The sequence below is a fragment of the Lithobates pipiens genome, unplaced genomic scaffold (assembly GCF_037356315.1).
Source record: "Lithobates pipiens isolate NorthernLeopardFrog02 unplaced genomic scaffold, aLitPip1_a1.2 Scaffold_17, whole genome shotgun sequence".
Lineage (NCBI taxonomy): Eukaryota > Metazoa > Chordata > Amphibia > Anura > Ranidae > Lithobates > Lithobates pipiens.
The window spans coordinates 5,261,642-5,288,632 of NW_027507755.1; the positions used below are offsets into that span (position 1 = coordinate 5,261,642).

The 26,991-nt window shown below is 45.6% G+C and overlaps 1 protein-coding gene and 1 pseudogene across 1 annotated transcript; one reads left to right on the forward strand and one right to left on the reverse strand.

Annotated features, from left to right (window-relative positions):
* Positions 1 to 226: 226 nt before the first annotated feature.
* Positions 227 to 337, forward strand: LOC143986629 (U2 spliceosomal RNA; annotated as a pseudogene).
* A 14,369-nt stretch (positions 338 to 14,706) lies between these two features.
* FUT4 (fucosyltransferase 4) lies at positions 14,707 to 17,167 on the reverse strand. Its single transcript, XM_077484956.1, has 2 exons — positions 16,657 to 17,167; positions 14,707 to 16,422 (listed from the first exon to the last, which is right to left on the reverse strand). Exon 2 carries the CDS (start codon positions 16,326 to 16,328, stop codon positions 15,237 to 15,239), a length of 1,092 nt encoding a protein of 363 aa, XP_077341082.1. The 5' UTR covers positions 16,329 to 16,422; positions 16,657 to 17,167; the 3' UTR covers positions 14,707 to 15,236.
* Between the last annotated feature and the right edge of the window lie 9,824 nt (positions 17,168 to 26,991).

Consider the following 26,991-nt stretch of genomic DNA (forward strand, 5'->3'; position numbering starts at 1 on the left):
CAGTAAATTTTGGGTGTCGTGCCAGTAAATTTCTGGTAGGTTGGCAACACTGCTCATGGCCCTTTCTAATCTTCTGATGCCGGGAGGAGGGCCAGAGTTTAACAATATGTGACCCCCATGGTTGACTGTCACAGTGGTCACATGATCGGAAAGCTCCCGACCGCAAGTAGTGCTCTTGGCACAGGTTTGTTTACATTTAGGTACGCAAATATGTGACCTTTCAACTATCGATTCTCTGCCTTTTGGCTAAGATCAAGTGTAGTATCTGTTCTTATCAGTTGCCAGAGGAGGCGCTGATGTCACTCCCGAGTGTGGGGAGGGCAGATGCAAATCCAATGGTGTCATTGCACCTGGAAGGCCGTTTTCGGTAGGGGTCAGCGTCTGGGCGTCTATACTGGCGTCAGTTGGGCCTGTGCCCCCAGGGCTCTTATGGCCTGGGGTGCGGACCCACCCGACTCTAAGTCTCGGGGCTGGCTAGCCCGAGGCAAAGTAACTGAAGGAAGGATTACAAGGGGGTCTGGTGCCATCTTGGTTAATGGAGAGGCCCAGCAACTATAAAAGCATCCAGGGGAGAACTCTTTGGGGGAAGACCACGAAAGGGTTGGCTTCTCAGAAAGAGCCTGGAGGCTAAGTTGAAAGACCCTAAGCGAATCTGATCTCGTATGGTATCGCCGGACCAGCTGCAAGATACTGGTGCTGTACGAGGGTTCTCTAAACTTCTATATCCTTTCAGTTATTCAAGTGTCCTATATCAAGTCTGTTGCAGAGACTTTATTCAAGTGTCCTATAGCAAATCTGTGGCAGAGGCTTTGCATTGTTTGATTTAAGCACCCTGTTGGCTGCTAGGCCTGGTGAGAGAAGGACTATCCGATAAGGGTGAGGATCCAGCTGTGAATGGCTATTCTCTGGATTTCTTAATGTGAGAGACTTTTTCCTACTTTGACTTAGTACTAAGAGTACCTGGACTTTCCTACCTAAATCCTCTAACCCTACGTTGAGAGACTGTGTTTTTGTTTATCCTTTTGCAAATAAAAATCCCTTAAGTGGATCTGGCGTCATTCTCTACAGTTCTTGGGCCATCTACCTCGGGAATCCCCTAGACACGCACGAGGTGAAGAAGGTAACGGTAAGCCCAATTAATTCAGCCGCTCCTTCAGGGGTCAGTGCTACATTTGTTTGTCACGTTTTTGCCACTTGCACGTGTGATGAGTAGGGTAGCAGGTCCACGAGCATGCACTGAGAGTCAGGGGAGGGGTGGACATGGACTTTTGGCTTTGTTCACCTTCTCTCTGTTGGGGTCTCCCTTCAGGGGAGCCCTGCCTAGTACTTGGGTGGGTCTGTTTCGGCAGACCTTCCAAAGAAAGGGGTCTGTCTGGTCTCGGCCAAGTTTTAAGTACCCTTGTCCCTGTCAGGAGCCTAACGCCCCGGGGGATTCAGGGCAAGGCCTACTGATTTCAGAGGGCTTGTGTACCCGTTGCACTTTTTTGTGTGCACATTTTTTTGGCACCGGGTGAAGTTTTTTTGTGTGTTTCACATGCAAGGGGCTTAAAAAAAAAAAAAAGCATGTGACCTCTCGACGTCAAGGCCCACCTGACGAGAGGCCCCATATATGCACACTCTCTGCACCAAGAGATTAAACCGCAAAACAAATCTTCCTCAGGGGGAAAAAAATGTGTTTTGACCAAGCTTAGGTGCAAGGTCACATGTTCTAAGGTGAGTGCATACACCAAAGGGGGAGCACAAGAGTAGACACGAGCACTTTACTGTATATCATCTGTTTTATCATCTGCAATGAGCACCAGAAGAATGGAGTAGTTATGAATAGACTTTATGCTGCGATTTTATGGACACAGATTAATGCATGAATTAGTTTGGCACAAAAGCACTTTAAACACGGTTCACTTTATTTCTATATTGATTATTGTATATTTATGCACTTTTATATAGATTTATGTAAATTACAGGTTGTCACTGCAATTATCGCAGTATCGCAATTATCGCACAGGATTGCAAATTTCTCTATTGCATATGAATGCTACATGTGTATATACTGCACAGGTTGTAATTGGGAGGATCGCATAGGATTGCAATTTTTTCATTGTTCATGATCGCAACTTATAATTGCATAAGTTTGCATTATTATGTTTACTAGATTTTTTATATAGGAATAGAATATCTCACCACCACTATTTAACTGCAGCCAGTAATATTACGATTTAGTACCGTTACTGTATGATTGCATTTGGATAGCGCAGCATTATATTGGTATAAAACTTTTTGGCCCGAGCATTTGGGACGTGATCAATGCTAGCAGCTGTCCTTTAATCATCTCTAAATATCATTTTGATTTTCACATGGTAGCTTGCAAGATTCTGTTTGTTTTTTATATATGCTACAGGAGATGGTCAGAGAATGTGTGGACTAGGGATGGCCTTGCGGTTTGCCCGGTGGTCGGTCGGCAGCAAATTTTGCATGTTCACGATTCGCCAAACCGGCGGACTTCTGGCGCTGTTTGCGCGGCGGACATATGCGTTTACATTGTGAAAGTACTTTGATCCATGATGACACATCCATCATGGGGTACGGGACAGCCAATTGAGACATTTCAGCACATGGACAATTGGACATTCCCCCTACCTTATAAATAGACCTGATCTGGCGGCCATTTTACATTCTGTCTTTTGTCAGTGTAGGGAGAGGTTGCGGTGTGGAGCAGGGACAGACTGTAGTGACACAAATCACTAGCTATTAGGTCCACAAAAGTCCTTTTAACGACTGGTATAGGTGTACAGTATATAGGGTTCTTGTGCACTGCTGCTGACTGCTGTGCTGCTGATTGCTGAGTGCACTGCTGACCGATTCTGCAGCTGTCTTTTGTCAGTGTAGGGACAGGACGCTGTGTGGAGCAGGGACAGTCAGTTTAATCACTAGCTATTACTATTAGGTCCACAAAAGTCCTTTTAAGGACTGGTATAGGTGTACAGTATATAGGGTTCTGGTGCGCTGCTGCTGATTGCTGAGTGCACTGCTGACCGATTTTGCAGCTGTCTTTTGTCAGTGTAGGGACAGGACGCTGTGAGGATCAGGGAAAGTCAATTTAATCACTAGCTATTACTATTAGGTCCACAAAGGTCCTTTTAAGGACTGGTATAGGTGTACAGTATATAGGGTTCTGGTGCACTGCTGCTGATGGCTGTGCTGCTGATTGCTGAGTGCACTGCTGACTGATTCTGCAGCTGTCTTTTGTCAGCGTAGGGACAGGACGCTGTGTGGAGCAGGGACAGTCAGTTTAATCACTAGCTATTACTATTAGATCCACAAAGGTCCTTTTAAGGACTAGTATAGGTGTACAGTATATAGGGTTGTACACGTATAATATACTTTCTTTCAAATATAGAAAGCCTATTATACTTGACTGCTGACCGATTCGGCAGCTGTCTTTTATCAGTGTAGGGACTGAGGGACAGTCTGCAAATCACTAGCTACTAGGTCCACAAAGGTCCTTTTAAGGACTTGTATAGGTGTACTATTTGGTGTGCAGTATATAGGGGTGTAATACACGTATAAAATACTTTCACATAGAGAAAGCATAGTATAGTGCATTTCCACTGTGCAGCATTGTGAGTGCTGAGTGGTTCTGCAGCGATACTACAAAGAGTGACAAACGCAATTAAAAAAAAAGTATTATAACTGGTGTGATAGACAAGTGGCCCCCAAAAATGACAGATTGAAGCGGGGTGTTATATACCTTCTTCCACATACATACTGCACTTCTTTTGTCACAGGGTCATTTAAAAAATGACAGGCAGAGGAAGAGGCTGGCCCTTCCGCAGGGGTGGTAGGGGTAGGGCAGGAGCAACAGACTTGAGCCAAAGTGGCAAATTGCAGAAGGCGCGTGCAATTACGTCAAAGGACGCACCAGACTTGGTTGAGTGGCTCACTCAGCCTTACTCTTCTGCACCCTCCTCATCCTCTCGATCTGCACCCTCTTCTTCTCTCTACTGTGTGCACCCCCAAAGACACTACCACCAACACCACCACCACCATATACCTTCCGCTTGAGTCACAGGAATTATTTTTTGATCCATCACAAGACATTTCAGATGCACAGCCATTCTTGGCATTGGATCAGGCAGAGGAGGTTGCAATAACCGCCACTCAGCAGTCTGACGACAGTACCCAGATCAGCCCAAGGAGGAGGTTGGTCCCCGCTGTTGCTGCCTATTCCGAGATCTCTTATTATAGCGGTGGGGAAGGTGACATCAATGATGACGTGTCTAGTGATGTCACATGGGTGCCCACAAGAGAGGAAGTGGAGGGGAGTTCAGAGGGAGATATGGACCAGCTCAAGCACAGATTGGCACAATGGGACACTGTCCTGACTGTAGCACTGATCATCTCCTGCACCCCCTTCATAGCCGGCCCTGACCTTGCCTCTCCTCCATGGCATTCATGCGCTCCTGAATTGTCAAAATTTCACAGATAAAAAAAGAATGCTTGTCGTTGTCGATCCCAGATTCACATAATACTTTTGTTATGTCAGTGTCCATGTGTTAAGTTTTTTGTGGCTGAAAATATGACCTGTAGGTTTTTAAGGCTCGCCTGCCATTAAAGTCAATGGGGTCCGCCGTGAACTTTGCGGTTCGCAAACTTTTGGCCACGTTCACGGTTCGCGAAACGTCCCATCGGAAGTTTGCCCATCACTAGAGTGGACATGCTAAAAGAGATGGTCAGAGAGTGTGCGGACATGCTACAGGCGATGGTCAGAGAATGTGCAGACATGATACAGGAGATGGTCAGAGAGTGTGCAGACATGGTACAGGAGACAGTCAGAGAGTGTGCGGACATGCTACAGGCGATGGTCAGAGAATGTGTGATCATGATACAGGAGATGGTCAGAGAGTGTGCATACATGATACAGCAGATGGTCAGAGAGTGTGCGGACATGTTACAAGAGATGGTCAGAAAATGTGCAGATATGGTACAGGAGATGGTCAGAGAGTGTGCAGACATGGTACAGGAGACGGTCAGAGAGTGTGCAGGCATGATACAGCAGATGGTCAGAGCGTGTCCGGACATGTTACAAGAGATGGTCAGAGAGTGTGCGGACATGCTACAGGAAATGGTCAGAAAATGTGCAGACATGGTACAGGAGATGGTTAGAGAGTGTGCAGACATGGTACAGGAGACGGTCAGAGAGTGTGCAGACATGATACAGGAGATTGTCAGAGAATGTGCGGACATCATACAGGAGATGGTCAGAGAGGGTGCGGATATGACATGCTACAGGAGACTGCAGACCTACTACAAAAGATGGGGTCAGAGATTGTGGACATGATAGAGATGGTCAGAGATTAAGGACACAACTGACAGCACAGAGCAATGAGGAGAACTTGTGTAGAGAGAAGATGGGGGTGATAATCACCTTCAGTCCTGTTGTGTCCCGTCCTGATCGGTCCCTGCACTCGTCTTCTCACAGTCCAGCCACTTCGTTCACCTATGTCTCGAGGGGCATGCCCAATGCATTCAGGGCGGCACCATGATGTCATATGCCCCCCACCTGAGCCCGAACAGCTGAACGAGGTCGAGGTTACCCGAGCGTGATTGGCGCATGTGCAGCTTCACAGTTGGCCCGTTGCCATGTTTTTATAGGCGGAAGCTGCGGTCGTCTGGGACAAAGCCAATTTCCTGTGATTCTTCCCGGGACACGGTCAGACCGCAACATGTGAAAATCGGGACTGTTGGCAACTATGCAGCCACTGCCTCCTCAGTAAATCAAAAACTATTTTCTGCTGTAAATCATCACACTGTCCTTTGACCAATAAGAATTTATTCACATTGTATCGGAGGCAGAGTAGCATCCAATGCTGTGAGGTTGGTTTACAAAATGAATAAAGTATGTTTTTCATTTTGTAAAGTGAATATTAACTTAGGTTAATGAATTAAATGAAAATGTGTTCCCTTCAATCATTCAATTAAATGCAAGCAAAACTAAATTATTTTCCCCTTATTTCCGATGCACAGGATTGGGATATCAAAAAGAATATAGCCTCATCCTAAAGTGGTTCATCGGTCTAATCAATACAATTAAGGCTACTTTCACACTGGGGCGTTGCAGGCGATGGCGGTAAAGTGGTGCTATATTTAGCGGCGCTTTACCGCCGTTTTAGTGGCGCTGTTCGGCTGCTAGTGGGGAATTTTTAACCCCCCCACTAGCATTCGAAAAAGGGTTAAAACCGCCCCCGAAAAGCGGCGCTGCAGTGGCGCTTTGCAGGCGGGTTTGCAAAGTGCCCTAGTGTGAAAGAGGCCTAAAAGTCAGGAACTACAAATACCGTAGCTGCTGACTTAAAAAAAAAAGGACACTTACCTTTCCAAGGATCCAGCATCGTCCAGCATCAGTTTTCCTCCCACTGATACTAGGCACTATTCCTCCCACTGACACCAACAATGGCCATAATTACTGCTACTGACACCAACAATGGGGCAGTATTTCTCCCACTGACACAGACGATGGGAAACTATTACATAGTTACATAGTAGATGAGGTTGAAAAAAGACACAAGTATATGTCAGTATTACATTGTACAGTGGGGATTGAACGTTTGGGCACCCCAGGAAAAATGTGTATTAATGTGCATAACGAAGCTAAGGAAAGATGGAAAAATCTCCAAATGGCATAAAATTACAGATTAGACATTCTTATAATATGTCAAAAAAAGTTAGATTTTATTTCCATAATTTACACTTTCAAAATTACAGAAAACAAAAAAATGGTGTCTGCAAAAGTTTGGGCACCCTGCAGAGTTAATATCTTGTACTGCCCCCTTTGGCAAGTATCACAGCTTGTAAATGCTTTTTGTAGCAAGCCAAGATTCTTTCAATTCTTGTTTGAGGTATCTTTACCCATTCTTCCTTACAAAAGTGTTCCAGTTCTTTGAGATTTCTGGGCTGTCTGTCACGCACTGCTCTTTTAAGGTCTATCCATAGATTTTCAATAATGTTGAGGTCAGGAGATTGTGAAGGCCATGGCAAAACCTTCAGTTTACGCCTCTTGATGTAATCCCCCGTGGATTTTGAGGTGTGTTTAGGATCATTATCCATGTGTAGAAGCCGTCCTCTCTTTAACTTCAGCTTTTTCACAGATGGCATCAAGTTACCATGCAAAATTTGCTGAAATTTTATTGAATCCATTTTCCCTTCTACTCGTGAAATGTTCCCTGTACCACTGGCTGCAATACAACCCCAAAGCATGATTGATCCACCCCCATGCTTAACAGTTGGACAGAGGTTCTTTTCATTAAATTCTGTGCCCTTTCTTCTCCAAATGTACCTTTGCTCATTCTGGCCAAAAAGTTCTATTTTAACCTCATCGGTCCACAGAACTTGTTTCCAAAATGCTTCAGGCTTGTCTATATGTTCATTTGCAAAGTTCAAACGCTGATTTTTGTGGTGAGGACGTAAAAGAGGTTTTCTTCTGATGACTCTTGCATGAAGACCATATTTGTACAAGTATCTCTTTATAGTGGAATAGTGTACCACAACTCCAGTGTCTGCCAGATCTTTCTGGAGGGATCGTGCAGTCAAACGTGGGTTTTGAATTGCTTTTCTCACAATCCTGCGAGCTGTTCTGTCTGATATTTTTCTTGGTCTTCCCGATCTTGCTTTAACTTCCACTGTTCCTGATGACTGCCATTTCTTAATTACATTCCGAACAGAGGATATTGACATCTGAAAACGCTTTGCTATCTTCTTATAGCCTTCTTCAGCTCTGTGAGCATCAACTATTTTCAGTTTCAGTTTTCTAGACAATTGCTTAGAAGAACCCATGGTGCTGATTGTTGGGGCAAGGTCAGATGAGTCTGGCCATTTAAAACCTTTGAGATTGACATCACCTGGTCTTCCCAGACGATGATTGAGAACAATCCATGACACTGGCAGGTCTCAGCTTTGCAAAGGGGGCAGTGCATGCTATAAATTCTGCAGGGCGCCCAAACTTTTGCAGACGCCATTTTTTGGTTTTCTGTAATTTTTGAAAGTGTAAATGATGGAAATAAAATCAAACTTTTTCTAATCTGTAATTTGATGCCATTTGGAGATTTTTCCATCTTTCCTTGGCTTCGTTATGCACATTAATACACATTTTTACCTGGGGTGCCCAAACTTTCGATCCCACTGTATATCCTTGTATGTTGCGGTCGTTCAGATGCTTATCTAATAGTTTCTTGAAACTATCAATGCCCCCCGCTTAGACCTGTGGAAGGGAATTCCACATTCTTGCCACTCTTACGTAGTTTAAGGTTAATCTTCTTTTCTTCTAATTTTAATGAGTGGCCATGAGTCTTGTTAAACACCCTTCTGTGAAAATTTTTTAACCCTATAGTGGGGTCAGCAGTATAGTATTTGTATAATGAAATCATATCCCCTCTCAAGCAGAGAGGGGTACTACCCCCAATACCAAAGAAGCATTGCTTACTGTCTCTGACGACAGGATAATTTGTACTCCCAATGGCCAAAGTCCGCCCCCCCCATGTTTGAAAGACCATAAACTGTCTCCTTATTCAAAAAGTTTTGAGACCCATGGCCTAGATGGTCAGAGTGGAAGTGGGAGTGGGTACCTGGGAAATGGGAGAGGAAGAGCGAAAGAGGTGTTAAAACAGAACTTCCCTTTTGGAGTGAAGTTCCACTTTAACTAATAAGCTGAACATAAACCTTGCAAAGTAACCAATGACTTTGCTAAATTAACAGCCTCTACTCCTTTAGTAAAGCAAACGACGGGGGTATATGTTAGGTAGCTCTGCTTCTCACCAATAGGGCAGTCTGCCAAGACAAGCAATATAAAACAATAGACACAGATTGAACACTGCAGACGGCAGGTCCACCCACAATTTAATGTGGTTGTAAACGATCGCCTTGTAAAACAACCCGATCATTTTGAAATAGACATGAAAGGCAAAAAATTTGTGTATAGATAAAAAAAAACGTTATAATTACTTTTTTTTCTCCCCTTTTTATAAATTATCTCATTCCCTCTGAGAGCAGGATGAGTTCCCAGCACAGCTAGAGAACTGATCACAGTGTGCTCTCCTGCTTAGTGTGGTCAGTTTTTAATAGAAAAGCAGAGGGACTAGCAGGAACACCAAGGATTTCACACAAGTGAAGCTGTACAAAGAGAAAAGGATGCTTTCTCATACAAGTACATGATAGAGAAGACACATATCAGGAATATGAAATGGGTAACAAACGATGTAAAGGAAAGCTATACAAAGGGGACATGTAAGCTGCAACTGTTGACCTCTTCTTCTAAAAGTCTTACTTGTCTGGCTGCAATGCATCACTCTAGCACAGTGATGGCAAACCTTGGCACCCCAGATGTTTTGAAAACTACATTTTCCCATGATACTCATCCATGCTGCAGTATACTTGAGCATCATGGGAAATGTAGTTCCAAAACATCTGGGGTGCCAAGGTTCGCCATCACTGCGCTAGCATATAACTAGCATTTTCAAAAGGAGGTCTGTAATGTTTTGCTTCTTTAATGAAATGTTTCCTTAAAGCGGACCTTCACCCCAATTGTCCAAACTTACTAAAGGCTCAGTTGGAAATGTTTTTATTTGGCAATGAGAAAGAAAAAACGATTCTAATGCCCCGTACACACGAGCGGTTTTCCGTCAGAAAAAACTTGGATGTTTTTTCCGACGGAATTCCGCTCAACCTTGGCTTGCATACACATTGTCACACAAAAGTACTCTGAACTTTCGACCGTCAACAACGCGGTGACGTACAACACTACGACAAGCCGAGAAAATGAAGTTCAATGCGAGCATGAGTCTAATTGTTTCCGAGCATGCGTAGGAATTTGTATAGACAATCGGAATTTCCGATTGGTACTTTTTTACTTTCAACCGAAAAATAGAGAACCTGCTCTCAATCTTTTGCTGGTCGGAATTCTGCCAGCAAAAGTCCGATGATGCGTACACATGGTCGGAATTTCTGACCAAAAGCTAACATCTGATTTTTGCTGGCAGAATTTCTGATCGTGTGTATGGGGCTTTACTTCCAACTCCAGGCTTTGCTTTCCTGGAATACCTTTGCAATGGTATCCCTCTCCTCTAAGCAGCCCTTTTACACTAAGGGCAGAGCAATCTCTCTCCCTTTACTTCTTGGGCTGCATTGACTCCCCCATCTCCCCATGATGAGGTAGACCTTGCTCCTGCCCGGTCACCTGAGATCTCGCAAGATACAAGCTCCCTGGAAGACACTGGTGGGTGAGGTAGCCTTCCCAAAGAGTATCTGTGAGACTGGGGCTAGTTCACAAGTGCCTCAAGACTGAAAACGCAGTTCAGTTACATATTGTGGGTACATCTAAAGCCGGCCATACATGGATTAAACATTGGCCAGATTGGTTGTACAGAAGTCGATCTACTGATTGACTTTTGTACAACGGCCCTGTCGGATTTTCCATGCTCGATTAGCCACACAGGCAGGGATGTCTTCAATTAAAAAAAACAAAATAAAAAATAATGCATAGTGCAAAAATAGATAAAAAAAAAAAAGATGCTTGGAAGTCCCTACATGTGCCTGTAGCAGTTTCATTCCTCTTCTATCATAGATGGTGACAGAACTTGCCCACATCATACACATTCCTATTTGCCAAGAAGGTTGTCCATTATAGTGATGAGCCAGTAGTTATGTGTTTGCGCACATGTGAAAAATGAATTAAGGCTTAGATGACCAGACCAAATTTAGCAGCATCAGTATGCATGAATGAACAACAATATAGCTAAGGAACTAGGAACATGCACAGGTGTACATCCCTAGTTCTCTGCTGCTCCTGCAGACTCAATGGATCACTTGGTCATTTCTGCTGTCACTCTTCCATGTTTCTGTGTTGATTAGCTTTCTTGTGGCATGGGGCATTGTGCATGAGGACCTAAACAGGCATATTGCAGTCAGAACCTATGGGGTAAAGAACAGTGCTATACCGCAGATGGACACCGGTGTTCTGGCAGATAGTGTCCTGCCATCATATAATGTCCGCCCCGTACTGCGCATGCAGAAGAAGCTTCGGAAAATCTCAGAAGATGAACGGCACCTGCGCCGTGAGTGGAGGTGGCAACCCCACCATCCAAGCGGACATAGGGTTGTGAAAATTAGAGGGCCCCTCGCGGGCGAGCAAAGCTCGCCACGCTTCGGGCTCGGCCTCGTTCCGCTCGGCTCTTTTATATTCCAAACCTATGTCCACTTGGATGGTGGGGATAGAACCTGGACTCACGGCACAGGCGCCGTTCATCTTCATCTTACCATTAGGGCTGTGGTCACACTTATGTGAATTGGATGCTGGTTTCCCGGCATCCAATTCGCATGACAGGAGACTGTGACCGGCTCTCAATGTACCCGGTTCACACAGCTCCGGGGGGGGGGGGCTACAGTCCATCAGTCCACCCCGGAGAAAGAGTCCTGTGTGTCGTTGACCCAGTTTCAGGTCCGAATTCAGGCAAAAATTTGGGCCTGATTCGTACCTGAAACAGAGAACAGGGACCCACTGGACCCCCACGGCCTCAGCTAGTGTGAACCCGGCTTGAAAGGGTTTTTATTGTATCTGTTCAAAGTGTTCATCCAGTCAGAAATATTGTAAGATAATAGCTTTCTATACTTTCTGCCGTTGTACTGTTATCAGTTAGAATTGTTTTCTGCTATCTCTGTGAACTGCAAACACCTCCTCCTGTTATGGAGAAGAGAGGGAGGTGTAATACAGACCCAGCACAGTGCTATGTAGTGCTAAAGCTGGATCGAAATTTGTCCATTTCAGCAGGGAACAGACACATTTCAGTCTATGTGTGGCCATCCTCATTGGACAGAAGTGGATCTTTAGAACGTCTTCTGGAGAAAGGGAATGCTAGAAAATTTCTGTAGATGAGCGGGTGAAGCTGCGGATCAGTGTATTCTGACAGAAGAGGAGTCTCACCGTCAGAATACTCCAGTAGGGAGGATTCTTCTATCCATCTCACTGTCTGCTTGAGGCTGGGTTCACACTGCTGCGGGGGGAGATCCGTATGGCTGAATAGTATGGAGATAGTATGGCTGAATTCGCATCGCTCCCGCAGCAAACTCGCACGGGACCCTTTTTTTGGTCCGCAGCAGAATCGGATCGCATGGGTGTTCACACCATGCGATCCGATTCCTGTGCGAGTGTGCAGATCGCACTGCGATATGCGGACGGATCTGGGGGTGTCATTAACATATCATTGACACTCCCAGCCGTCCGCATAGGGCAGTGTGAACTGCCGGCGGGAGGTATGCGATGCGGGAAAACGCTGCGGATTTGCGGCGTTCCCGCATCGCTGTGGTGTGAACCCGGCCTGAAGGCTGATTGAAGAAAAAAAAAAAGACATCTATGGTCAGCTTCATACACCCTCAGTTGCTCAGTAAGTTGTCGCCTTAGGACAGGAAGTGGGTTCATGGCAGGATTATCAGGTTAAAATAAAGGACAAATGTGAAAAAGAAAACAAATGCAGCCACCACATCTAAGTACTGGAAAACTGCAATACTATCAATTTTTGTTCTTGGCGAATTTCTTTCCTGCAACTACGGGTTGACAGGCAGTGTTGACAGGGGAATCCCTCCCGCAGAGTCATTGTTCTGCCACCAGAAAAACACAGTGATTATTGCTAGCGGCTATAATAGCCACTAACAATAATCACATTTAAAATCCAGCAGGCTGGTTGTACCCAAGTTGATTGATCGATCACCTTGGGTATATTCAGCCTGCCCATACATGAATCGAATCTCACTAGGAACCGGGCAAAGATTCAAATCATGTATGGCCAGCTTAAGGTCTCAGAGGTCCAGATGGAAGGTCTACTTCCATGATCCCAGTTGTATTTTCTACACACAATGACAGCCTTTGCGTGAAAAAGTGCTGATTCTCACCCTCTCTACATAGCTATATGGGCAATCCAACACGGACCAAGTTGCAGTCCACCCAAAACTGAATATGCAAGCAAACTCTGTAAAGGACCACTATAGTGAACGTAAACAAAACTGTACATCATATTAATTACTACTCATAAAATTCACAGCTGTATGTAAAGGCATGAATGTGACATTTATATACCATTATTCTGTAGATCAAGGTTTCTCAACCAGGGTTCCTGCAGAGATCGCTAGGGGTTCCTTGAGCAATTAAGAGCTTTTAAGGCAGCACATAGATACTGTATTTATCTGCGTATAACATGCACTTTTTTTCCCTTAAAATCAGGGGAAAATCGTGGGTGCGTGTTATAGTCCGATCCCTGCTGTCTCTGAGGGGAAAGAGGAAACGAGCGCCGCCGAAATAGACCAAGCCGAGTGTACTGTGTACTTGGCAAGGCTCGGCTCCGCTCAGCTCGCAGTCACGCCCAGTCCCACCTCCTAGCCTTTACATCCCACCATTGGACTGGTGTTGTGTCCATCATAGGAGCTGGGCCAAGGGGCGGGACTGTGAGACGAGCCGAGAGGAGCCAAATACACAGGACAACCGGTTCTGTCTATCTCCGCAGTGCAATTATGGGCAAGGCTGCAGATGGACACTGGGCAAGGCTGCAGATGGACACTGGGCAAGGTTGCAGATGGACACTGGGCAAGGCTCCAGATGGACACTGGGCAAGGCTGCAGGTGGACACTGGGCAAGGCTGCAGATGGACACTGATAAGGCTGCATTGATGGGCATTTAAATGTAATTTTTTTTCCTTAAACTTCCCTTCTGAAAGTTTTTCCCTTAAACTTCCCTCCTAAATTTGGGGTGCGTGTTATACACTGGAGCGTGTTATACACCAATAAATACAGGTAGTACGATTTTCTTTCACTTGATTCCCCTATCAACACAAGTGCCTCCTGCAGCGCTATCGCATTCTGCCGGTGGGGGAGCACAGGAAGCCTTCCCGACTGGCGGAACACAATGATTACTGTTATAGGCTAAAGCCACTAGCAGTAATCGCATTTCAAAAAATCTTACAGGCTGGTTGTACCCAAGCCGATTGATAGAGTACAATCATCCTGCCCATACATGTTTCTAAATTCAGCTGATCCCTTCTTAACTCCCACTAGCCACTATCCATTATGTTCTTAGCTGTGCTGAAGGGGGCAGTTTTCCATTGGGTCAACAATGTAAGAGTGTCTTTCTCCCACTGACCATTACTATCAGGGGTCCTTCTCCCATTGGCCACCAATGTATTTGACCACTACACTGACTACCGATAAAAGAAGGCACTTTTCAATTGAACACCAATGTCAAGGGCACTACAATTTTTACCGTATTTTTTTTTTTCTAGCTATTATTGTTGTTTGTTCCATTTCATGATTGTTACTGAAACATTTTTTTTTTTCTTAGAGCAGTGTTAAAGCGGCTGTGGGCATTAAATATGCTATGTACTTTTCATTATTTATTCTTTTATGTATTATTATGTTTGCAGATTACTGGCCATGCAAATGCATTGTGAGCTGGAGATGTAATCTAGCAGAGGTTCCCCAAGACATGAAAATTATTTCAAGTGTTCCTCTGTATTAAAAAGGTTGAGAAAGGCTGTTGTAGACTAGTATTACTCTATCTTGGCTGCCAAACATCTCCAACACCCCCTCCCCAACACTATATTTGAAAAACCATTCTCTTGTGAGACTTCAGCATATGTGTTGACGACTCCCATTAAAATCTCTTTTACATAAAATGAGTTATGAAAATGATGTCATTTATGCATAGTAGTCCTTTAAAGCTTTCAAGTAATTTGTTACAATGTCGCAAACATTAACAGTTATATTTTCTTTATGGCATATTCATTCATTCATTAAAAAAAATATAATAATTTAGCCACAAAATAACTTACTTTTGAAAATCTTAAGTTAAAAACACATCCATTATAAATCACAAATGTATAAATAGAAAAAAAAAAATGCATCACTGAACCTGAAGACATTAAATTACTTTAACAGTTATCAATAAAAGAGATATTTCTCGCCCACTTCCCGAAAAAAAAACAAAAAAAAACCATTTGAGTTTCTATTCAAGCATGATGGGTCCACTGTGCAAAACATGCCAAGAAATGTGTTTGGCTAGAGAACCGTATCGTGTTTGTAGTTTGGTCTGTGCTTGAGATTATGTTCTCTCATGCAGTGGAATAGAGCTTTAAATCTGATGGCAGCAACTTTTTATGAAACGATGGAACCTATGCAATTTCACAGCTTCTCATTACTCAGAAGTGTTGTCAACTTTCAAACCATCCTGCAAGATCTCTGACCGTTCGATGCTGACTTCCACCTGCCTTCACAGTTTCGCAGGCTGTGCAATAATGTTCGTCCCAAAATGAGGTCACGTGAACATCGTACCTTTTCCTCCACGTGAAATACCTCCGGTACATGTGCATGTTTTTATCCAAAAATTTCAAGTACATGGCAAGCTTGCGGGGACTTGAGAAGTCATCCACATGGATGAAGGAGTTTCGTGGGATGAACATCTCATAGTTGTACCGACTAGGACCCATGACAATAGGGACCGCGCTAGACTTGAAGGCGTTCCTCCATAGCTTTTCTGTGATATAATCTGTGTGCAGTGAATTCTCGAAGGCGAGATAAAATTTATAATCCGACACAGTTTTTACAATGTTATCCTGTTTCAAATCCATCCCGTAGTGCCCATAGATATCTATATCTATGTACTCCCTCAGTTGGTTGTAATACTGAACTCTTTCGTGGTCCTCGTTCCAGTTGCTTATAACCCACGCCACCAACTTTTTCTTCCGTGGGAGTATTATTTTTGAGCGTTTCCTGGAAAATAAATAGCCGTACGGCACAAATATATCTGAGTCTACCCTATAGGACATGGTCCAGTTGAATATTCCACTTAAGGAGGACAACCAAGAGGAATGTGACGGAGATTCAAAGTTCATCCAGATCCATTTCTGGGAAGGTAACCGTTTTTCGAAAGGAAAGTCCCCATAGTCTCCAATGTCCCGGTGATGGAACAAGATGGCGTCAGCCTCCTGCACAAAGCTCCTGTTGGTGGTTAGGTGACAACCGGTGATGTTGAAAAGCACGCGGCAGTCTCCAAGCCGTCTCAGTTTGCCAAAGGGCTCGTACCAGATTAGGAGAGTCACCTGTGTTGGTGGGGAAGACGTTCCCCACAGTAAGGAAAAATGCACAGGACTTTGCAATAAATCCTGTGTACATGCATATACAAAAAGTACCATGCAGATCAAACTGGCTGCAAGAATCTGTGACTTAACAGCCCTCCAACGTCCCCTCCAACAAGGTCTCCATCCTCGTAGTTTTGGGAAAAACATGAAACTGTCTCCTTTCATCCTTGCTTATCTAATGTAACATGAGCAAACATTAGATGACGTAGGTCTACCGTCGGTGCCCAGGTACAGCGGTCAGCAGTGGCCATAAATTCCCCTGTATTCAGCAATACAAAATAAAGTCAATTACTTTCCTTTTTTTTTTCCAGCAGGTTTAAGAAGAAGTTTGAAAAACAGACAAAAGCAACAGGAATGTAAAATCGGTTCAACAAGTCTAATCAGCATGCATGATCTGACACTTGTTTCGAGTCAATCTATGGGACCGCCTGTCTTGAGGGTGCATTATATTCTTGTACTGCCTGAAAATTTCCTTGAGTCGGGGTGAACTCACCAAAAATAGATCAACCTCAAGACATCGAGAGCGGTCGGCTTCCTCATTTATCGACAGCAAGAGGAGAAGACGTGGCTGTGTAATTTCCATGCGGGCATCTCTTTACTTTCAGCCTGTCGCAGATGCAATTCAAATTCAGCTCTCCACACCCCTCGGGCAGCCTGCTGCGCACAGCCTCTCTGCATGCTTGTGAAGTCTTCTGATTTCTGTGTGTGTCCTTCTTGTCACTGCACTTTGCCTTGTCTTGTACTTTGCCTGTATCTCTACCACAGACATCCCCTTCATGACCTGAACTTAGTACAGAGGAGAACACTCATAGCCTTGTGCTACAGAAAAATTCCTCTCTTTGCTCGACCAGCAAAGCCACAGCTCCACATCATCAGTCGGTCACACCTCCAGTGATGTCATCTGTCACTCAGGAAGTTCCCTAAGAAACCTGAGATGGACTTAAAGGGGACAATCAGATCCTTGGACTTAGCCGATTCTCTGCCCAAGGTAAAATAACCCCTTCCCTGCTGTGCAGGAGGCGTGGGGGACAGATGAAGCAATGATGCTAGAGAGCCAGCAGAGGGAAGCAGACTGCACATCCTGATAACCTAGAATAGAACTTTGACTTTATATGACGAAGGATTATTATGATCAAAGAGGAACAAGTGCAGCTGTTTAAAGAGCAGTAATCCATGGCTAACTCCCAACTCTTCTGACTTTGAAGGGACATCCTCATTTGGAACCAATTACCTTTTGAATATTATTACTCATTACAGGTACTCCTCACTTAACGACCAGGTTCCATTCCAACGACCAGGTAGTTAAACAAATTGGTTGTTAAACGAGGAGCCACAAGTAATTAATATTTTAGTCATCCTTAACTACTGTATGGTACTGTATTGTGAAAAAAAGGTCCAAACACAAAACTCCAGCTCAATAACGTTGTTTTAACCACTTAACCACTTCAGCCCCGGAAAATATGGCTGTTCAATGATCAGGCAATTTTTTGCTATACGCCACTTCGTCGCTTTAACTGACAATTGTGCGGTCGTGCGACGTTGCACCCAAACAAAATTTATGCCCCCCCCCCCACAAATAGAGCTTTCTTTTGCTGGTATTTGATTACCTCTGCAGTTTTTATTTTTTCTGCTATAAACAAAAGAAGTGCGACAATTTTTAGTTTTTGCTATAATAAATATCCCAATTTAAAAAAAAAAACAAATGTTTTCCTCAGTTTAGGCCAATATATATTCTTCTACATATTTTTGGTGAAAAAAAAAACAGCAAGGGTATATTGATTGGTTTGCGCAATAGTTATAGTGTCTACAAAATAGGGGATAGATTTATGGCATTTTTATTATTATTATTTTTTTTTACTAGTAATGGCAGTGATTTTTATCGGGACTGCGATATTGCGGGGGATAAATTGGACATATTTGACACAGTTTTGAGACCCCTGACAATTATACAGTGATCAGTGCTATAAAAATGCACTGATTACTGTATAAATGTCACTGGCAGTGAAGGGGTTAACACTAGGGGACGATCAAGGGGTTAAATGTATTCCCTAGGTGTCTCAGTAATCCCTTGTAATAGAAAAAAGCATAACAGGACCTCTTAAATATGAGATCTGGGGTCAAAAAGACCTCACATCTCATAGTTACAATAAAAAGAAGAAAAAAAAAGTCTCTTTAAGAGCTATCGGCAGAAGTGACGTTTTGACGTCGCTTCCTCCCTGTAGTGGTATGGAGACGGGTGGGGGCCATCTTCTCCTCACTCATCTCCTTACCATAGACGTGACAGGACCTGATAGCCTCTGGTAAGCGGCAGAGGGCACCGGAGAGTGGCGGGAGGGGGGCTGTCTCCCCCCCGAGATAAAAGTGATCTCGCAGGGAATCCGCCACAGAGACCACGTTTATTTGAAAGCGGACTGCCCGCTGAAGAAGAGGATGCTTGGGTTATGGCAGCTAGCTTCTGCCATAACAATACCTCTCTTCAAAGAACTGACGTATAACTACGGTGGGCGGTCCATAAGTGGTTAATTAGCATAAGTACAGAACACAACAGTGGTGGCCCATCAATAGGGGGCGCCTCCCCCCCAAAGCTGGTGATCAAAAAAAAAATCAAAAAAGAAAACGTTCCTTTAAGTGCCTGTGGGCGCCGGACACAAAGGTGTCTATGGGAAGCATGACGTTTCTGCAATCATGTGATTGCAGCTGGGAAGCTTGATTGGCTTCCTTTAGCGTTTCCTCAGGGCGCACCCCAGCACACCCACTATACGATTATTCTTAGTGATTGGCGGAGCCGTGGAGGACATAGGGCCGTGCTTTTAGCTGAACTGCTTCACTTCCGGTCTCACTGGTCAACTTTTCCCAGGTTCATGGTGGTGGAACACAAGTATTGAGATTCTCTGTGTTGGCTGGCCGGCCATCAGACACTCCTGTACTCCTCCCTGCCTGCTGCTACCTAGCCCAGAGAACACAGGATTGGGCAGTGGAGTGCCCAGAGCAAACACTGCCCAGCCTGCATACAGGTAGGTGACCAACTGGCCATCCATCCAAGTACTCTATCCAGGGCTGCTGATAAGGGGGGACCCCTGGGCTGTGGGGGGGGGGTTCATCGGGAGAGCCGGGGAGACTGTAACTGGGACTATTTTTTCTATTTTGGCTCCTATGTGGATTTACACTGGCTGCATTTGCCAATAGTAAGTTTAAAATCCGGGCTCTCTCAGTCCCTGTGCTGCTGGCGGCGGAGTGAATCGGCTCACACACTGCCTGCCTCCTTCAGCAAGTAAGTGCTGAGGGAATCAGCAGGAGAAGAACGGTGGTAGGCTCAGGCCCTTGCAGCAGTCCATGTCCTCCATCCATCTCCCTGTGACAGACTCGGCAGGCAGCAGTGAACACACAGAGAAGGTACAGTAAATGCAGGGTGAGGACTGGGGGCAGAAGGGGCACCTGCCATGCTATTGTCACTGTCCTGACTTCTGCTACAGCAACACCTTTCACCTCCAACCTTACATCCCCCTCTCTGTGTAATGGAAGTCTCTAAATCTTCCCAATCACACCGATACCCCCCCCCCCCCCCCCATTCACTTTCTGCTCTTTGCTCTCCCCTGCTCACACACACCCTGCAGCCCCCAGGGTCAGATCTGACCATTCCCATCACTGACTGACACCCTTTCCATCCCACATTACTTTTTGTCTCTTTTTCCTGTTCAGCAGCTCAGTACACTCATTTAAGGTGGTCATACTAGGAATTAAATAATAAAAGGAATCATCTATTCTATTGCCACTTTAAATGAGTGCAGAGAATGTACTGAGCTGCTGAACAGGTAAAAGAGATACAAAGCAATCTGGGATGGAAAGGGTGTCAGGCAGACGGTCAGTGATTAGACCCCTAGAGAAGAATGCCCAGATCTGAGACCACACTTGTAAAGAAGATCTTAGGGGCTCATCCACACAGCTGGGAGGGGCAGTACAAGCAGGCGGTTGAGCTGAAGTTTTACCACCACCGACTAACCCACCTGAAAAGAGATACAGCCGCTCAGTGCTGTTTAATGGCAAAAATTAAATGACATTTCACCATGAATAGGGTGCACCACAACTACCCTGCATGTTCGTGCAATGAACATGGCTGGGGCTGCATATGATGGGCACAGTGAGGCTGCAATTGACTTTCACAGTGAGGCTGCATTTGATGGGCACAGTAAGGCTGCAATTGATGTGAACAGTGAGGCTGCATTGATGTGCACAGTGAGGCTGCATTGATGTGCACAGTGAGGTTGCATTGATGTGCACAGTGAGGTTGCATTTGATGGGCACAGTGAGGCTGCATTTGATGGGCACAGTGAGGCTGCGATTGATGGGCACAGTGAGGCTGCAATGATGGGCACAGTTAGGCTGCATTTGACGGGCACAGCGAGGCTGCAATTGACAGGCACAGTGAGGCTGCAATTGATGTGCACAGTGAGGTTGCAATTGACTTGCACATTGAGGCTGCAATTGATGTGCACAGTGAGGCTGCATTTGGTGGGAACAGTGAGGCTGCAATTGATGGGCACAGTGAGGCTGCAATGATGGGCACGGTAAGGCTGTAATGATGGGCGCGGTGAGGCTGCATTTGACGGGCACAGTGAGGCTGCACTTGATGGGCACAGTGAGGCTGCAATTGATGGGCACAGTGAAGCTGCAACTGACTTGCACAGTGAGGCTTCAACTGATGTGCACAGTGAGATTGCATTTCATGGGCACAGTGAGGCTGCATTTTACAGCCACAGTGAGGCTGCAATTGATGTGCACAGTGAGGCTGCAATTGACAGGCACAGTGAGGCTACAATTGATGGGCACCATGAGGCTGCATATGGTGGGCACAGTGAGGCTGCATATGATGGGCACAGTTTTAGCTAGCAGTAATGATACATAGTCACTTGATAAATGGCTACTTACAGTCCTGCATTACTAACAGTTGAATTTTTCAGTTTGTTTGTGTCCTAAGTCCGAGTGGTTGTTAAACAGGTAAGTCGTTAAATGAGGAGTATCTGTATTTTAAATGTGTTTAGAAGGGGTGAAAGAGATTGATAGGGATGACCAAAAATCAAGAGTTTTAACCACTTGAGCGCCAGAAAAGTTTTACCTCCCCCCCCCCCGACCAGGCCATTTTGTTACTTTGACAATTGCGTGGCCATGCGACAGTCGGCAGATATCAAGTCCACGGTACCCACTGCTGAGCTCCCGCTGTGTGGAATCACAGGGTAAGCAGGTCGCCAGCAGTGCACGCACGCACGCCATACCCGGAAGTGTCAGATCACGTACTAGGTACATGATCTGGTGCAGGGTGACTGCCCTGCCGCAGTAAATCAAAGCGGGAGCAGGTCGTCAGCAGCATGCCCGCCCCAAACCCGGAGGTGTCAGATCACGTACCACGTGATCTGGTGCAGAGCGGCCACCCTGCTGCAGTAAATGTATGGTGGGTGGTCTGCAAATGGTTAATTTCCCCTAAATTTAGGTCAAATTCAGATGACAGCTAAATATCAATATTTTAGCAAAATGTGTTGCAGTCTTTGGGGAAGAAGTAAAGGGGATTTTTAAGGCTCAGTTCACATATGAGTCCCATGCGGCTAACAGCAGGGGTCCAGTACGTGCTGGTTCACCGCTTCAAGTCCAATTTCAGCCTGAATTTTGGGCTGAATTCGCACCTGAAATAGACCAAAAGACGCACAGCGTTTTTCTGCAAAACGCACCGGACCTTGTAAGTAGATATGAGAACCAGCTCCATAGAGAGCCGGTCAAAATCTTCTGCTGTTGCGATCTGGATGTGGGGATCAGTGGTGTGAACCCAACCTTAAGGTGCGATGGGTATCAAATGGTTTTCTTCAACTATCCCAGACCTGTTCTTGTGAACAGCTCCTCTTTAACCTCATTATTTTGTAGACATTATCATGTCTTGTTTTTCGAAGAAAGAAAAAAAATTACATTTTAAAGCAACTATGCAAATATTAATCAAACACAAAAAAAAAAGGAAAAAAAAAATTCAGATACACAGAATACTAAAGCCAGTCCTACCTACAGTAGATTCAAATTTAGCTGGTTCAGCAGCAACCATCAAATCTCGATCCATCAATGGGCAGGCTGATTGTATTTCAGTTGATCTTCAGTACATTAGCCTGTGTTGTTTTTTTGTTTTTGTTCAATCACTGATGGTGGCTATAGCTGTAGGCAATGATTATTGTTCTTTGACGTGGAGAAACCTCCCACTGTCAGAATACAATAGTGCAGCGGGAGGGATTCCCCCATCAACACTGAATTCGTTGATGGGGGAACAAAGCTATTTTCTTTCCTTCAACCAAGAAAATTGTATAATGTGTGGCCTGCTTTAAGCTGGCCATAGACAAATCACAATTTGACTGGTTCAACAGGAACCAGCAAGATTTAAATCCATGTATGGGTTGAATCAATCAACTTCAGTATAACTACCCTGTCGTATTTTGTTGACCCGATCACTGCTGGTGGCTGTAGCTGCTATAGGGGCTTATCCCCCGCCAGGAGAAGACAATGGCAGAAAATACATTTTCAAAGTACAGTGTCCTGAAAAAGTATTCACACCCCTTGAGATTTTCCATATTTTGTCATGTTACAACCAAAAACATATATGTATTTTATTGGGATTGTATGTGATAGACCAACAGAAAGTGGCACATAATTGTGAAGTGGAAAGAAAATAATAAATGTTTTTCATTTTTTTTTACAAATAAATATGTGAAAAATGTGGCATGCATTTGTATTGAGTCAATACTTTGTAGAACCACCTTCCACTGCAATTACAGCTGCAAGTCTTTTTGGGGATGTCTCTACCAGCTTTGTACATCTAGAGAGTGACATTTTTCCCATTCTGCTTTGCAAAATAGCTTAAGCTCTGTCAGACTGGATGGAGAGCGTCTGTGAACAGTAATTTTCAAGGCTTGCCACAGATATCGTAATTGGATTTAGGTCTGGACTTTGACTGGGCCATTCTAATGCCCCGTACACATGATCGGAATTTTGGTTGGAAAAAGCTCTGATGGTTTTCCCGACGGAATTCCGACGGGATTTCGCTCAAGCTGTCTTGCATACACACGGTCACACCAAATTCTGACTGTCAAGAACGTGGTGTCATACAACATGTACGATGGGGCAATTCCTGCAACCGCACACTTCAGATCAATGTCCCCCCTGCAAATCTGTTTCACCACTGTACCCCCTGCACATATGCCCCACCACTGTAACCTCCTGCACATCTGCCCCACCACTGTAACCTCCTGCACATCTGCCCCACCACTGTAACCTCCTGCACATATGCCCCACCACTGTAACCTCCTGCACATCTGCCCCACCACTGTAACCTCCTGCACATCTGCCCCACCACTGTACCACCCTGCACTTCTGTCCCAGCACTGTACCACCCTCCACACCTGTCCCATCTCCGTACCCTGTGCTCATCTGTCCCATCTCTATACCCCCTGCTCATCTATCCCACCACTGTAACCCCCTGCTCTTCTGTCCCACCACTGTAACCCCGTGCTCATCTGCCCCACCAATGTTCCCCCTTTCTCATCTGCCCCACCACTGTACATCCCTGCACATCTGCTCAACTGCTGTACCCCCATGCTCTATTGTCTCACCACTGAACCATCTTCTCATCTGTCCTGACACTGAACTTATCTTTTCATCTGCCCCACCACTGTAACCCCCTTTCTCATCTACCCCACCACTGTATCTCCTGCATATCTGTTCCACCTCCCCCTTCTCTTCTGCCCAACCACTGTAAGCCCCTTCTCATCAGTCCCACCATTGAACTCCCTTCTCATCTGCCCCAACGCTGAACCACCCCCCGCTCATCTGTCCCATCACTGTACCCACCCGCTCTTCTGTCCCACCTCTGAACCCCCCTCTGCTGATTTTCCTCATCACTGTACCACCTTGCTCATCTGCTCCACCGTCACACATCTACCTGTCCTGGCACACTCATCCTGCTGATCAACCTCTCGCATCCAGCCCACGTGCTTGTGTGTGATGTATGTGATGTATGTATGTGTTTGATTTATGTGATGGATGTGATGTATGGAATGTATGTGATGTGTGTGATCAGGGCGGTCTTTAATTTTGATTGGGCCCTGGGCAAACATTTTCTTGGGGGCCCCCTCTCCATTCTGAGACATACATAAAATAGCAGGTAGACTCAAAATCAGTTTACTGCAGCAGATCACGCAGTGATTGCAATTGTTTGCCAGAGGTTACAGCCTATCCTTACTGCTCGCTGGCTGGTTGCTAGAGGTTACAACACATAATTTCTGCTTGCCGATTGGTTGCTAGAGGTTATTGCACATCATTACCACTTACTGATTGGCTGCTAGAGATTAAAGCAGATCACTACTGTTCGCTGATTGGTTGCTACAGGTTAATGCACACCATTACCTCTCACTGAGCAGTGGAGCAATCCTAAATAATTGAGCAAGTAAAGGGGCACATTAATACACATACTACAGGAGAGTGTCAGAGAGTGCAGACATACTACAGGAGAGGTTCAGAGACTGCAAACATACTGCAGGAGATTACCAAAGACTGGGGACATACTGCAGGAGACAATCAGAGACTGGCGACATACTGCAGGAGACAATCAGAGACTGGGGACATACTGCAGGAGACAATCAGAGACTGCGAACATACTGCAGGAGACAATCAGAGACTGCAGACATACTGCAGGAGACAATCAGAGACTGCGGACATACTGCAGGAGACAATCAGAGACTGTGGACATACTGCAGGAGACAATAAGAGACTGCGGACATACTACAGGAGACAATCAGAGACTGCGGACATACTGCAGGAGACAATAAGAGACTGCGGACATGCTACAGGTGATGGTCAGAGAACTTTCAGCAACGCACAGCTTGTTAGTTGAATAACACAGCTCAGGGTTTAGGCAGTCAGGCATTTTATGGGTGCAAGGACATACCTGGCCAGCCAAACTCACTATATACATTTAGAGGTATGTGGGCGGGGCTTCCATTCTCTGATCTCACTACAACAGCCGGGAGCTTCACTGATGCTTTGTAGGGGGGCCCCGTTACCCATGAATTGGGGCCCAGATGAAGGTTTTGCAGAGTGCACAGAGAACACGGGAGGCTGTATTCCCGCGCTAGCCAGCTGAGCGGGGGCGGGGGCCAGGAGCTCCACTGACGCTCTGACCCCGCCCCATGCAGCCTGTATGCTCGGAACAGAGCGGCTGTAGTGAGAGCCAGTGATCAGTGTGGGAGCATCAGTGGAGCTACCCGGCCCCACCCCTGCCCCCTCTATACTGGCTGGGAATACAGAGGTCCGGGGCCGGGAGCTCCACTGACACTCCCACTCCGATCACTGGCTCTCACTACAGCCGCTCTGTTCCGAGCATACAGGCTGCACAGGGCGGGGTCAGTGGAGCTCCCGCCCCCTCTCAGCTGGCTAGCACAGCAATACAGCCCCCCGTGTCCTCTGTGCACTCTGCAAAACCTTCATTGGGGCCCCAATTTGCGGGTAGCAGTGCGGGCTCCCCTACAAACATTGGGCCCAGGGCAGGTGCCCCATTTGCCCTGTGCTAAAGACGGCCCTGTGTGTGATGTCACATACAAGCATCTGGAATGGATGCGCAATGATGAGCTCAGGTCAGGGGTATTCTCTAAAAGCAGTGGGCCTGTGTGCAGGATCATAAGTTGGGCCCCCGCACCTGAGAGAAAGTGCAGCACTCTGCGCCGCAACACAAGTTGGGTGTGATTTTCATGTGCTGAATACTGGCTGTGGCTTAAAGGGACACAGAGTGCCGGGGTTCAGTAGTAAGTGACGCAAAGGTTCAGGAATCATTTCAACAAAGTTCCCAGAAGCTCAACAGTAATTCCACAAACTGTCACCTGATTTTGGTTTTCTCAATCACAGTGAAATCTCTTCTTTCTGAGATTGGTAGTGGCAACCAAGTGAGTCTTCCTCCAGATGGTGGACAGGGGTAGCAGGACTGTGATTGGCTTCAGCAGTGGTCAATGACAGTCCTCCTGGAAACAGGGACCGCCCCCCCCCCCCCCCCAGCAGAACTGCACCCAATCTCTTCCCCATCACAAAAGCTGACGATCGCAGCTACAGCACAGTTAGAGAACCAATCAATGTTTCCCATCGTTTACAATATGGGGCACAGTGCAGGTGCGGCATGGGGAATTCTGAAATTGGAGTACATTAGGGTCTCACTGACACTTCCCTGCACTGCTCTGCTGACGGGGAGGGAGTCAAGTGCCGGCAAACGAGGCTCCTGGTACCGTTTGCAGCACCAGTGCCGGGGGTTGTCTACCCTGATCTAAACCATTCCATTGTAGCTCTGGATGTATGTTTAGGATTGTTGTCCTGCTGGAAAGTGAACCTCTGCCCCATTCTCAAGTCTTTTGCAGACTCTGACAGGTTTTTCTTCTTATTCCACATTGTTGAGTTTTCCCCCACGTGGCTTCTCGCAAACTGCAAACATGACTTCTTATGGTTTTCTTTCAACTATGGCTTTCTTCTTGCCACTCTTCCATAAAGGCCAGATTTGTGGAGTGCACAACTAATAGTTATCCTGTGTACAGATTCTCCCACCTGAGCTGTGGATCTCTGCAGCTCCTCCAGAGTTATCATGCACCTCTTTGCTGCTTCTTAATTAATGCTCTCCTTGCCAGTTTATGTGGACGGCCATGTCTTTGTAGATTTGCAGTTGTTCCAAACTTTTTCCAATTTAGGATAATGGATTCAACAGTGCTTTGAACATCTCTGTGAGATGTTCAAAGCTTGGGATATTTTTTTATACCCTAACCCTGCT